The sequence below is a fragment of the Chlorocebus sabaeus genome, chromosome 2 (genome assembly GCF_047675955.1).
Source record: "Chlorocebus sabaeus isolate Y175 chromosome 2, mChlSab1.0.hap1, whole genome shotgun sequence".
Classification (NCBI taxonomy): domain Eukaryota; kingdom Metazoa; phylum Chordata; class Mammalia; order Primates; family Cercopithecidae; genus Chlorocebus; species Chlorocebus sabaeus.
The window spans coordinates 17,523,725-17,538,281 of NC_132905.1; the positions used below are offsets into that span (position 1 = coordinate 17,523,725).

A 14,557-nucleotide genomic window follows, 5' to 3' on the forward strand; every position below is an offset into this window, starting at 1 on the left:
TCACCCTCAGCCTTGAATCTCTCCTCCGACCCTTGAACAGTTAACCATCAGAAGCTGAGAAATGGGTGAGGATAGTATCTAACTTTAATTCAGTGTGATCTTAAGGGACTGAAAATGCCTTTGCAAAGATTAGAGAGTGAGAGAAATCTGGCATGGTTGACTCCATCTTGCCTCTAACCTCACAGGCTACCTGTCTTCACTTATTTCTGGGCATAGGCCAAGCCAATCATGAGAGGAGTTTAGTTTATATTTTAACTTCGAAGTAAGGATGATAATAATCGCTCCCTAAAACTAACCCCCTCCTTGCTCAGGGACTGAAGCCACCTTTGTAAAATTAATGAAAGTCCTATGGACTATAGGTTAGGATTATAGGATGGGCTTGAATTATGCTAAAATGCAGATGTGGTTTTGATAATTCCTTACTATTCAGGAGTCAGGTGGCCAGAGGTCACAAGATTTGTAATTTTCCCAATTGCTGTATAGATATCAGCACTATTGTAGAACCTAATATTCATCTTTTGAGATATTTTTCATACTTTCACATCCTGGCAACCAACTGACCCCACCTGGACCAAAGATTCATGACTCAACTGGTCCTGTGGCCCCCATCTAGAGGCAGACTCAGTGCATGGGGCCATTTTCCATATCTCGATGATTTCACCCCCCAACCAATCAGCAGCACCCAATCCCTAGCCCCCTGCCCACCAAAGTATTTATAAAAACCCTGGCTTCTGAAGTTTTCAGAGACTCATTTGAGTAATAATTCCACCTAGCCCACTAGGCAAACTCCTAGTCCAGGAGTTTGAGACCTGGCTAACAGGGCAAAACCCAATCTCTACTAAAAATACACAAAATTAGCAGGGCATCGTGGCTCACACCTATAGTCCTATAGTACCAGCTACTCGGGGGATTGCAGCAGGAGGATTGCTTGAGTCTGGGTGGGGGGTGGTCGTTGAGGCTGCAGTGAGCCCTGATCGTGCCACTGCACTCCAGCCTGGGCGACAGAGTGAGACCCTGTCTCAAAAAAAAAAAAAAAAAAAAAGACATTTAAGCTACTAAGTGTGTGACAATTTGTTACAGCAGCAATGAGAAACCAGTGCAGAAGGGTCTGTCCTTTCTGCTGGGGTTGCTGGGCTGGTTGATGTGGAGCTCATCATGAGAAGGGGAGCACTGCTGGAGATAAAGCCATCGAAGAGGAAAGCAATGTTGAGAGGCAGTCAGACACATCGTGTGAGCCCCTGGGTCCAGCTGCATCTAAAATAAACTTCCTTTTGTGTTTAAGCTTGTTTCTGTCATTTGCAGCCACCATGGTGATGAATAATGCAAAATGTATCCCCATTAGGCAGTCACTGGCAGTGCTGTGCTCAGTCCCCTGAATGCCTTGCCCTTCAGAGCACATGACTGACAGTCAAGCTGGCATCTGCATTTGGGCTCTCTCTGCCGCTGCTCTACTGCTCTGTGGCAGGCCAGGAGCACAGAGAAAGTAACATCTCTTGGGAACAACCCTCAATCAACGACTGCTGTCTGAGTACCCAGCTCCCTTGCCCTTTGGGTCTGAGGCCTGCGTCATCTACACTGGCTTCTGTTCCCCAGTGGGATTCAGCTGTAGTTGCCCAGAGTGGAAATGGGCTCACCTTTCACTGGCTGCCTTCCTGTCCTTACCTCACTCCTCTCCTGGTGTTTCTTGAGATTACAGTTGTCTAGGAGTTGTAGACCAGCCTGGGCAACACAGTAAGACCCCCATCTCTATAAAAAAATACAAAAATTAGCTAGGTGTGGTGGCTCATGCCTGAAGTCTTAACTACTCAGGAGGCTGAGGCCAGAGAATCGCTTGAGACCAGGGGGTTTGAGGCTGCAGTGAGCTGAGATCATGCCACTGCACTCCAGCCTGGGTGACAGAGTGAGACCCTGCTTCTTAAAAAAGAAAAAAAAAAGCAGAGACCAAGGAGAACAGGGAGTTTCATGGGAGATGAGTTTGGAAGAGGATGCAGGGATATCATGCAGGACCCCCTGGGCTGAATAAGGATTGGATCTTTATCCTAAGTGCAATGGGGGAGCCACTGAAAGGCTTTAAATTGAGTTTCCTGCCACAGAAGCCAGAACGAGTCTGACCACAGCAGGCCTGGGTCTTGTAAGCATGTTTTCATGCAGATTGCTAAGGCAAGGGCTCAGATGAATTTGGTAACCATAGAGACAACTATGTGGACACTAACAATTATGATAATGAAGCCACAAACTTGGGAAACTGGGAGTTATAAATATAATTGGTTCTGGGTAGGTTTTGAGTAGTCTGGGCTGATGAAAGGTGCTAGAAACCACATTATGCCAACAGAAAGGGTCTTATGTTTGAAAAAGCGACCTGCCTCGTGTATGAATGAAACCTAAGGACTGCAGAGCTCAAGGCATTGGTATCATAGCAACCCTCAGACCAAAGGGGCTTTTCTTTGGTATTTCAAACAGTGTCCCAATGACTGGGGGGTGGAAGGAAGGAAAATGAACACATAAAGAGTGTCTGCTATCCACCAGGCACCCTTATGTTGAACATCTTGTTTAATTTTTATAACCACTTGCCAAAGTAGAACCAATTATCCCCATTCTGAAGATGATGAAACTGAAATTCAGCAAAATGATGTTGGTGGGTGTCACAGTGTGCCAGCCATTTGTGGCTGCCTTTCCAATAGCTATGCCCAGCTTCCTTGCTCGTTGCTTGTAGAACACATCTCCATCTTCAAAGGCTGAAGATGCCAGATCCTCACTTTTCCAGCTTCCTCTGTAGCTAAGCCAAAGACACATGAGTCAACTGTGACCGATGCCCTTTACGGGAAGTGTGATGGGGAAAGGAGGGGCTTCAGCAAAGGATTTTTCTCCCAAATCAAGAGAACTATACAGGAGGTACTGCCCCTCTTCTTGAACCAAATGTTTTTGTGTCTTCGGATAATGTGTGGAACTTTGGTAGCCATCTTGAGATCAAAAGGTGACAAGGATAAGGACCAAAACAACAGGCTGAGGCTGGTGGAAAGAATGAAAAGACCCCGTGTCTTTGGTATCTAATGACAGCTGGGACCTTCCACCTCTTGAAATTATTTATTTATTTATTGAGACGGAGTTTTGCTCTTGTTGCCCAGGCTGGAGTGCAATGGTGTGATCTCGGCTCACTGCAACCTCTGCCTCCCGGGTTCAAGTGATTCTCCTGCCTCAGCCTCCCTAGTAGCTGAGACTACAGGCATAGGCCACTACGCTCTGCAATTTTTTTTGTACTTTCAGTCGAAACGGGGTTTCGCTATGTTGGCCAGGCTGGTCTCGAACTCCTGACCTCAGGTGATCCATTTGCCTCGGCCTCCCAAAGTGCTGGGATTACAGGCATGAGCCACCACACCCAGTCACACCTCTTGAAATTTTGGGAGATAATAAATGAACTTATTGTTTATGCCAATTAAGCTAATTAGTTGACTGATGTTACTTGCAGTTTAAAATATCAAAACCATTGCACTCTATTAATGGTCCCCCAGTATCATTCCTCCCCTACTTCCTTTTAGTAATAATAATGCAGGGTTTTAGCTGAGTTCGTGGCTGCCCTGCTAAAGAATACACTTCTCAGCTTCCTTTGCATCTTCCATGTGACTAAGTTCTGGCCAATAGGATGAGAGTGGAAGTGACATGTGCAACTTTGGGCCGAGTTCTTAGCTGGTTGATCTCTTTTTCCTGGTTGTCATCACCCTTTTTGCTGAGTGGAGAGGGCAATAAGTGGAGTAGACTCAAAGGAAGAAGCAACAAGTTGAGAATAACAGATTTGGACTGTTTCATAAGCAAGAATTAATCTCTCTCATATTTAAGCCACTATTTGTAGGTTACTTTGTTACAGCAGTTTATTTTGCTTCCTAGCTAATTAATATAGTAACCACAACACACCTCCACTCAGTGGTGGTACAAGTCAGGGTTCTTGTTGCAAGTCACACAAGGATGGGGCAAAGGAGAGGCTTCTACAGTGGGAGGTGGTTTCTGTGTTCCCCAAGACACCACACAATGGGAAGCCCCTTCCCCGCCAAGGAGCAGTGTTTGGATCCTGGGGGTCCATTTTTAATTGTCATCATACTAAATACTCCATAATAATCACAGCTTCCATTTCAAAGTGCGTATCATGTGCCCAGCACAGTTCTATGTGTTTTACCTCGTTACTCATTTAATCATAACATAAACCCTACAAGGTGAATATTATCTACAATCTTCTTTTACAGATGAGGAAACTAAAGCACAGAGAGGTTAAATAACTCACTTTTCCTCAAACATGTCAAGCACACTTCCTCTCTGGGGCCCCTCCTGTCTGGAAAGATCTTCCCCCAGGAATCCATTCACAGGGCTCAAATGTCACCTTTTCGTGGACACCCTCTCAACCACTTTATTTAAAATTAGGCTGGGCATGGTAGCTCACATGTGTAATCCCAGAAGTTTGGGAGGGAGGCCAAGGCAAGAGGATCACTTCAGGCCAGGAGTTCGTAACCAGCCTGCACTACATAGGGAGACCCTGTCTCTACAAAAAATAACAATTGGCTGCAAGTGGTGGCACATTCCTGTGGTCCCAGCTACTCAGGAGGCTGAGGTAGGAGGATTCACTGCTTGAGCCCTAGGAGGTTGCACCACTGCACTGCAGCCTGGGCAACAGAGCAAGATCCTGTCTCAATTAAAATAAAAATAAAAAATAAAATAAAATAAAACTGAATCATTCCCTCCCACCCCACTCTACTACCCATAGGGTAACCATATATTGTATCATCCAAAATTGGATGCTTTTGAGAGTAAAGAGGGGACACTAGCCTGGGTGTGGTGGCTCATGCCTATAATCCCAGCACTTTGGGAGGCCAAGGCAGGCAGATCACCTGAGTTCAGGAGTTCAAGACCAGTCTATCCAACACGGTAAAACCCCATCTCTACTAAAACTACAAACAAATTAGTTGGGCATGGTGGCACACACTTGTAGTCCCAGCTACTCAGGAGGCTGAGGCCTGAGAATCACTTGCACCTGGGAGGTTGAGGTTGCAGTGAACCAAGATCATGCCACCGCACTCAAGCCTGGAAAACAGAGTGAGATTCCATCTCAAAAAAAAGGCAGGGGCACGAATGATAGTTATTCCAGGGTAACAGGCAAAAACTGGGGCTGTCCCTGGCAAGCCCAGATGCACGTCATCTTTCCCATCCCCCTTCCCTGCTTGATTTATCTCCTGCTAGCCCCTGTCAACGACACGTTTTCCTTATGTGTTTATTGTCCGTTTCCACCCACTAGAATATAAACTCCATGAAGGCAGTAATAATGATTCTCTATCTTCTTTACAGCTCTGTGTCAGGGCCTAGCACAGTGCCTGGCCTATAGTAGTTACTCAATAAATATTTACTAAATGAATTAGTGAATAAATGAATGAATGGGCATCTGGTACTGATGGGTGGGAAGTGAGGAAGAGGCCATAGATTCTCTTTCAGGCTCAGAAAGGGCTAAAAGGTAGAAGCCTCCCTCCCCTTTACTGCTTGGCTGTTCTACCCAGAGCTCAGCTGCATATTTGGCAGCCAGAGGTCAAGGCCTCAAAGGGCCATGCTTGGTGCAGTCACCCCAGGCTCACAGCACCTCTCTTCCAGCAAGAAAAATCCTTTGGGACCAGGCCACTGTCCTTGTTCTTTCAGTTCCCCGCCTGTCCCCAGTGCCAACTTGCTCCAGCCATGTGGAGCTGCTGGTTCTTGTCCAACCCAACCCTACCCTGTGTCTGTTCTCGCTGCCTGGAACCTGAGCACCCTCCCACTCCACCCCCTGACTGAGCTTTCCAGCACCTGAAAAACTCAATGAAGATGAAGATATGAGAAAATGAGACATGAGTTTGACTGAAGCATAAATAGGCACAAAACTTTGGGAGGGTAGTTTGGCTGAGGAGTCGAGTTTCAAAGTGCTTGTCACCTACAACCCAGTGATATCACTTGTAGAAAGATGTCCTCAGAAACAGTCATTCATGTGTGCAAAGATGGCTGGATAAGCCTGCTCCTGCAGCACTGTTTATGAGACCAAAAAAAAAAAAAAAAAAAAAAAGAAAAAGAAAAGAAAAGAAACAAAACTGGAGGAGTAACGTTATTAAAATGTCCTACAGATTCCATGTAATTCCTATCAACATTCCAATGATATTTCTTGTAGAAGTAAAAAATTCTAGAATTTATATAGAATCATAATAGACTCCATATAGTCAAAGCAATCTTGAGCAAAAAGAACAAAGCTGGAGGCATCACATTACCTGACTTCAAAATATACTACAAAGTTATAGTAATCAAAACAGCATGCCACCAGCATAAAAACAGGCACATAGACGAATGGAACAGAATACAGAGCCCAGAAATAAATCCACACACTTATAGTCAATTGATTTTCATCAAAAATGCCAAGAACACATAATGGAGAAAGGACAGTCTTTTCTATAAATGGTGTTGGGACAACTGGATATTCATGTGAAAGAAATTAGACCCTTATCTTACATCATAAGCAAAAATCAACTCAAAATGGATTAGACTTTAGTCTAATGTAACAGCCAAACCATAAAACTCTTATAAGAAAACAGGGACAAAATGCCATGGCATTGGTCTGAGCAATGATTTTTTGTGTATGACCCTCAAAACACAGGCAGCAAAAGTGAAAATAGACAAACGGAATTGCATCAAACTAAAATGCTTCTGACCAGTCAAGAAAAAAGATAAAAGAGTGAAAAGACAAACTACTGAAAGGGAGAAAATGTTTGCAAACCATACATCTGATAAGGGGTTAATATCCAAATATGTAAGGAATCCAATCCAATAGTAAGAAAGGACAAAACCTGAATTAAAAGTGGGCAAAAGATCAAAAGAAATATTTCCCAAAAGAAGACATAAAAATGGACGACGGGTGTATTTTTAAAATGCTCAACATCACTAATCATCAGAGAGATGCAAATTAAACCCACAATGAGATATCACCTCTGACCTGTTAGAATGGCTATGATAAAACATAAGAAAGATAAAAAGTGTTGGCAAGGACGTGGAGAAAAGGGAACCCTTGCACCCTGTTAATAGGAATGTAAATTAGTACAGACATTATGGAAAACAGTATGGAGGTTCTTCAAAAAATTAAAAATAGAACTACCTTATGATTCAGCAACCCTACTACTGGGTACATATCCAAAGGAAACAAAAATCAGTATATTGAAGAGATGTCTGCACTCCCATGTTAATTGCAGCATCATTCGCAATTCTCAATCTAAGTGTCCATCAATAAATGAATGGATACAAATATGGTACATTTATATACATAATGGAATACTACTACTCAGCCTTTAAAAAGAATGGAATGCTGTCATTTACAGCAATATGGATGGAACAGGAGGATATTGTGTTAAATGAAATAAGCCAGGCACAGAAAGACAAATACCCCACGATCTCATTTATATGAGGGAAGGTAAGAAAAGTTGAACTCATGCAAGCAGAGTAGAATGGTGGTTACCAGGCGCTGGGGCAGGGGGAGGGAGATTGGGAGGATTTTGAGATGTTAGTCAAAGGACACAAAATTTCAGTTAGGAGGAAACATTCATGAAATCTATTGCACAACATGGTGACTATAGATAATAACAATGTGTTGTATTCTTGAAAAATGTGCTAATAGATTTTAAGTGTCCTCACCCCCAAAATGATGAGTATGTTAGGTAACATTAACTAGCTGGATTTAGCCACTCCACAACGTATACATATTTCAAAACATGTTGCTCATGATAAATACGTACAATTTTAAATTTCCCTTATGTACCTCTTCATCTGGCTGTTCATTTTTATCTTTTATACTATCTTTTATAATAAACTGGCAATAGTAAGTAAAGTGTTTTTCTGAAAAACAACAAACTGGAAATAACTGCTTAGCAACAAGAAACTGCCTGACCAAGTAGAAGGATGTGGTAGTTCTGTATGTACTGATACGGAATATAGTCCGAGATAAATTGTTTAGGAAAATGAAAAGCAAGTTGCAAAAGAACCCACAGGATGATGTCATTTATGTTGGAAAAAAGGCCACAATGATGTGAGTGTGCGCGCTGAATAAAAGAAAGTTCTGGAAAGAAACTAACGGCCAGCGGTGTCACAAGGAGGATAGGCAGTTTATTTATATGTGTGTGTGTGCGCAAAGTTCCGTATTGTAAGAATTTGCTGCAGCCTGTGTTATTAGCTTTGTAATGAAATAGTTAGAAACTGAAAAAGTTTAATTCCTCCCAATTCAGTTTAGGTTCTGTCTCCGGAAAACTTTCCTAGATTCCCCAGCCCCCACTCCCCGCCCCATCCCACCACCCCTACTGCCCTCTCTGAGTCTAAATTTTCTTTTCTGTAAGGATTTTCATCATTTAATCTTATTCTTCTGAATGCACTAAGTGGTAGTTATCCTAGCACTTAAGAGGATGTCGGTAACAGGTTCATTGTCTGACCCTTCCGACACTGACTAGTATGAGTACATTTTGGGGGGAATTTAGGAGTCAGGGGAAGAGGTGTTCCAAAAAGACACTACTAGAGGGTGCACCTGTCCAGGCGGAGACTCCTTAAGTGAGCAAACAGCGTCCGACGTTTTTCTCGAGAGGAGTTGAAGTTTTCCGGAAAGAGACGACCAACTGGGAGGTGGTCTCCCAAAGCCGGTTGCGGGAGTCACCGAAGATTTCCGGAGAGCCGAGGAGTCGGGAAGAGCCACTTGCCGAGAGTTGCCGAACGTGTACGGAGATAGCCGAAGAGGTGGAAGGCGGGGCCACAAGAGCTTTTCCGGCAGGGAACCCAAGGCTTCTGAGAGCCGAAAGGTTGGGAAGCGTAATCACTCACAGGCCGGAAGTGTCCGGGGCGGAAGCGTCCGTGTAACCGAAGAAGTACCAGGATTTCCGAAGCGAGCCGAAGCCTCGCGACAGTTTTCAGAGAGAGCTGATCCGTCGGAGCTGTAACGCCGAGCACAGTCATGGCGGTGGCCAGAGCTGCTGCCCCGGACGATGGCGAGGAGCCCGGGCCGGAGGCTGAGGCTCTGGCCGCGGCCCGGGAGCGAAGCAGCCGCTTCTTGAGCGGCCTGGAGCTGGTGAAGCAGGGCGCCGAGGCGCGCGTGTTCCGCGGCCGCTTCCAGGGCCGCGCGGCGGTGATCAAGCACCGCTTCCCCAAGGGCTACCGGCACCCGGCGCTGGAGGCGCGGCTTGGCCGGCGGCGGACGGTGCAGGAAGCGCGGGCTCTCCTCCGCTGCCGCCGCGCGGGTAAGGTGGGCCCGGATCCTAGCGTGGGCGGCCCCGAGGTTCTGGGGCCTGGGCGGGTGAGGGACTCTCCTGCGCTCCGAGCCTCGATTTGCCTCAGCTTCTCCTTCTGTGCCTTCTGCCGTGGACAGCCTTTCGGAAATGTTATTCTTTCATCCCTTTCTTCATTCGTTAAGTCTTAAGAAACCACGTGGCCTTGCAGCGTCAAGCGTTTGTCCTGGGGCCGTTCTGCCAGGTTCAAATCTGGACGCTGTCATTATTGCTCAACGTTGAACATCTTTAACTTCCCTGAGCCTTGATTTCCCCATTTGACTCGTTTCAATTTTCGATCATTATCTTTTCATTTATTAGTTTTAAGAAACATGTAATTACAAGTACTTGCCCCACTGGAGCCAGGCTCTCTGGGTTGAAATACTAACTCTGCTGCTGCTTATGTAGCCTTTCAACAAGTTAGCCTCTCACCTTCGGTTTTTTCACCTGTAAAATGGGAGACATAGTAGCAATATCCATGTCATAGGTATGTTGTGACCATTAGAGGAGGTATGTGTGCAGTGTATTATGTTCGAATGTGTGCCTGGCACATAGTGCTCAATAAGTGTTGGATTTCGTTAAATTGCCTATTTATTGTGCGCCAGCGCCATAAACCTTGTCCTCAGATGAGAAAGTGACACTCAGAGAGAAGTAACTTGCCCAAGGTTACACGGCTACTAAGTGGCCGGTCCAGGCCCTCAGCTCCGTATGCCTCTGACTCAGAAGTACTGGCTTTTTACTTTTACGCTTCTTGCCTTTCTTTTATTAGTATTTTTTAGGTACTTGTGGGTGCCAGGACACTGTTAAGTGCTGGGAGATCTAGCAGGGGGGACATTCAGTAGCCAACAAGCAGACACATTGCTGCCCTTTCAGAGACTGAAGATTTCACGAAGTTATTTGTGTGTTCATATTTCTGTTTTCAGCCTCTTATGATATGTTTCGTTAAGCAGAGATTGTATTATAGCTGGCTTGTTTATTGCTGTATCCCCATTGATACATCTCTCAGTTTCTAGAAAAGTATACTGAGCCTGGTTGACTTTCAGTAAAAATTCATTTGAGTTTATTGTAGCAGAAACTGAGGCTTAGAGAAGTTAATGTAATTTTTTTTTTTTTTTTTGAGATGGAGTCTCGCTCTGTCCCCCAGGCTGTAGTGCAGTGGCGCAATCTCGGCTCACTGCAAGCTCCGCCTCCCGGGTTCACGCCATTCTCCTGCCTCAGCCTCCAGAATAGCTGGGACTACAGGCGCCCGCCACCACGCCTGGCTAATATTTTGTATTTTTGGTAGAGACGGGGTTTCACCATGTTAGCCAGCATGGTCTCGATCTCCTGACCTCGTGATCCACCTGCCTTGGCCGAGAAGTTAATGTAATTTTAAGATTAGATTAGACAACTAATAAGAAAAGGAGCTGGGATTTGAACCCTGTCCTCTCTGACTATGAAGATGAGCCTCGAAGCCGGCACACTGCTTGGCCTCCTGTTTGTGTCCTCATCAGTAGAAACTGCTCTGACTGGGCTGTGCCTTGCTGTTTGTTTTTGTATTTTGAGACAGTGTCTCACTTTGTCACCCAGGCTGGAGTGCTGCAGTGGCGCAATCTCGGCTTACTGCAACCTCTACCCCCTGAGTTCGAGCTATTCTCCTGCCTCAGCCTCCCGAGTAGCTGGGACTACGGGTGCATACCACCACGCTCTGCTAATTTTTGTATTTTTAGTATTTAGTATTTTGTATTTTGTATTTTTTATTTTTGGCCAGGCTGGTCTCAAACTTCTGACCTCTAGTGATCCGCCCGCCTCGGCCTCCCAAAGTGCTGGGATTACAGGCATGAGCCACCACACCCGGCCTTTGTTTTGTTTGTTTTTTAGAGAGTGAGTGTGACAAATGAAGTTCAGTGAGAAAGGGTGGTTTGGAAGGGAGGAGGAAGCTATGGCCTCCTCAGTTTAGCTGTGGGGTGGTCCCAGGTGTAGTCCTGCAGGGGGCAGGAGCAGGGGAATATTCCATTCAGTTGTACCATTTCCTGTAGTATTCCTAAATCGTCCTGAAATAAGTAGATATAGATGGAAAAACTGGCTTAATCTTTGAAAATTAAGTTTATCCATTAAAAAAAAATCCAACCCAATAACCACTTATGTCTTGATTTCAGGCATATCTGCCCCAGTTGTCTTTTTTGTGGACTATGCTTCCAACTGCTTGTATATGGAAGAAATTGAAGGCTCAGTGACTGTTCGAGATTATATTCAGTCTACCATGGAGACTGAAAAAACTCCCCAAAGTCTCTCCAACTTAGCCAAGACAATTGGGCAGGTTTTGGCTCGAATGCACGATGAAGACCTCATTCATGGTGATCTCACCACCTCCAACATGCTCCTGAAACCCCCCCTGGAACAGCTGAACATTGTCCTCATAGACTTTGGGCTGAGTTTCATTTCAGCACTTCCAGAGGATAAGGGAGTAGACCTCTATGTCCTGGAGAAGGCCTTCCTCAGTACCCACCCCAACACTGAAACTGTGTTTGAAGCCTTTTTGAAGAGCTACTCCACCTCCTCCAAAAAGGCCAGGCCAGTGCTAAAAAAATTAGATGAAGTGCGCCTGAGAGGAAGAAAGAGGACCATGGTTGGGTAGAAAAATGTGTATGACAGCCACACATAGTGAAACTCTTTTTTCAAAGTAAATTTGAAGAAATGCTAAAAGTATGAGATGAGATCTAAGTAAAGGTGTTAAGGTATTTTTAAGTGGTGTGTGATCGTGCCTGTGGTGTCATTATCATCTGCACTTCACTCTACTCAAGAGCTTACTATGTGTCTGAGTCATGTTCTAGGCAGAACTGAGTATTTAAATCTAGGACAGGCTTCTCCCAGATTATGACATGTATGTCTCAGTTATATGGGTGTGGCATTGAACCACATAATGAGAATGTTACTCTCTTTTTAGTCCTTGTGAGACAAGGATGAAGTCTCAGTGATACTCACTGAGCTTACTGGCCCTCTAACCCAGTGTTTTTTTTGTTGTGTACATGATATGTTTATTTTGAAACCAGTTTAATGGGATATAACCAGCATTTTTTAAAATGAAATAGAATTGCAGCATAGAAAATATCAGTGTACTGTTTTATGAAACTTTCACATGTATATGTAGACAAGGATATGTACTGAGTTTTGATGTCAAATATATTTCCCTTTCAGGGTCATGATCAAAAAATGAAAAATCTGCTTAACTCCAATTTCTCTTTTAAAAAAGCAGACTTACAGCTTTCAGGTAACTGAAATTCATGTTAACATTGTTTTTATTTTTATTGTTTTGTATTTTTGTGGTTACCTTCTAAGACAAGTGATTGATATAAAGTTCCTTTTAAGTTTATACAGGTAAGCAAACTGAGTTGATTTCTGTCACAGGCAGTAAGTAGGTAGAGCAAAAATGGTGAAGTGACTTGTGAAGACTGAAGTTTGATGAAATCTGGTTTAAGGTACAGATAAGCTAAGTGTGGATGCAAAGGTACCAGGAGCTAGCTTTTAACCTTGCCCAGCCTTAATTTCTTTTCTTAGAAGAAGCTATGTGTGGGTGGGAAGGGAACGGATGTATAATAAAATACCTTTCTTCCTTGTAAACTCCAATCAACAAACATATTTTGAGTACCTTTTATGTTCCTTGGCACCCTGTTGGGTATTGGGTACAATGGTGAGCCAGACAGACATAGCGCCTGTTCTTTTGTAAGAAAATTTATTTTTATAAAAAAGTATAAAGTAGTGTGATGTTTTGATATACATTATGAAATGATGACTACAGCCGAGCTAATTAACACCCATCACCTCACATAGTTACTTTCTTGTTTTTTAATATAGACATTTACAGCCGTGAATTTCTCTCTGCACACTTTTCATCACACACTCTCAGTTTTGGTATTTTGTGTTTTTGTTTTCATTCATCTCAAAGTATTTTCTCATTTCCCTTGTGATTTCTTTTTTGACCACTTGATTGTTTAGAAATCTGTTAATTTCCACACATTTGTGAATGTTCCAGTTTTTCTTTTGTTACTCATTCCTAGCTTCATTCCGTTGTGTTGAGAGATGATACAGTCAGTGCCTGTTCTTATGAAGCAAACATTCTGTAATAGTAGGACCAGTACCCTGTTTGTTTCGTTCATCACAGTCAGCACTCCCCAAGTGTCCAGCATGGGGTGGATGGCCAGGAATGGTGAAAACTTCCCTTCCTGGGTAGTTGTGACTAGTAGAGAGGAAAAATAATATCATTGCCTGTTTACTGCATGTCAGGCATTGGGCTGGGAATTTTTATATTGGATCTAAAATAACTAATAAGTTAAGCGTTGTCCCAATTTTATAGATGGAGAAACTGGCCCCAAAAGGTGGGAACTTGTCCTAGACATCACAGGTAGCCAAAGGTACTTTTACTTGGCTCCAAATCTGTGTTCTTTCCACTGACAAAAGAGATATGGGATATGGTGCGTCTTCACAGTACTATAATAAGTATTGGCATATAACATTATTTTCAAGGAACTCCAAGGACCACAGGAGCTGACAAGTTTTTCAATTAATATTCCCAACATGAATGAGATGCTTCATTCCTCAGTTTCCTCACATGTACTATAAGGCTAGTACCTACTTTGTGGGGTATGGTTGGCTTATGTGCATTAAATCAACAAAGCCCTAGTTGATATGGTTTGACTGTGTCCCCATCCAAATCTTATCTTGAATTGTTCCCGTAATCCCCAAGTGACATGGGAGAGACCCAGTGGGAGGTAATTTAATCCTGGGGGCGGCTACCTCCATGCAGTTCTCGTGATAGTGAGTGAGTTCTCATGAGATCTGATGGTTTTATAAGGGGCTTTTCCCTCTTGTTTGGCACTTCCTGCTGCCATGTGAAGAATGATGTGTTTGTTTCCCCATCCGCCATGATTGTAAGTTTCCCGAGGTATCCCCAGCCATGCTCAACTGTGAGTAATTAAACTTCTCCTTTATAAATTACTCGGTCTCGGGTATGTCTTTATTAGCAGCGTGAGTGATACACTAGTACTCACTATGTGCCAGGCACTGGAGATCTAATAGAGGGGAACATGAAGTTTACTTTCCTGGGGAACGTAAAATAAGGCAGTTTCAGACAGTGATGAGTGAAGATGTGAAGGAAAACCAGAAACACGGGAGATGAAAGGAGTATATCCCAGGCAGGCTGTGGCGTGTGAAGTTGGTGAGGAAGGAACATCCCCGACAGCAAGGCCAGTGTGGTTGGCATCAGTGAGCAAGGAGGAGGAGCAGAACATGCG

The 14,557-nt window shown here is 44.0% G+C and overlaps 1 protein-coding gene across 1 annotated transcript; it reads left to right on the forward strand.

The window, feature by feature from the left end:
• Nucleotides 1–8,787: 8,787 nt before the first annotated feature.
• Nucleotides 8,788–14,261, forward strand: TP53RK (TP53 regulating kinase). Its single transcript, XM_008015144.3, has 2 exons — nucleotides 8,788–9,260; nucleotides 11,426–14,261. The coding sequence occupies exons 1-2, from the start codon at nucleotides 8,978–8,980 to the stop codon at nucleotides 11,902–11,904; spliced, it is 762 nt and encodes a 253-aa protein (XP_008013335.1). The 5' UTR covers nucleotides 8,788–8,977; the 3' UTR covers nucleotides 11,905–14,261.
• The last annotated feature ends 296 nt before the right edge of the window (nucleotides 14,262–14,557 follow it).

What these genes read in the sequence shown, in the direction of transcription:
- TP53RK (XM_008015144.3), top strand. Translation starts at nt 8,978, where the DNA reads ATGGCGGTGGCCAGAGCTGCTGCCCCGGACGATGGCGAGGAGCCCGGG. An exon ending in CCTCCGCTGCCGCCGCGCGG is followed by an intron (nt 9,261 to 11,425) that starts GTAAGGTGGGCC and finishes TCTTGATTTCAG; the next exon opens with GCATATCTGCCCCAGTTGTC.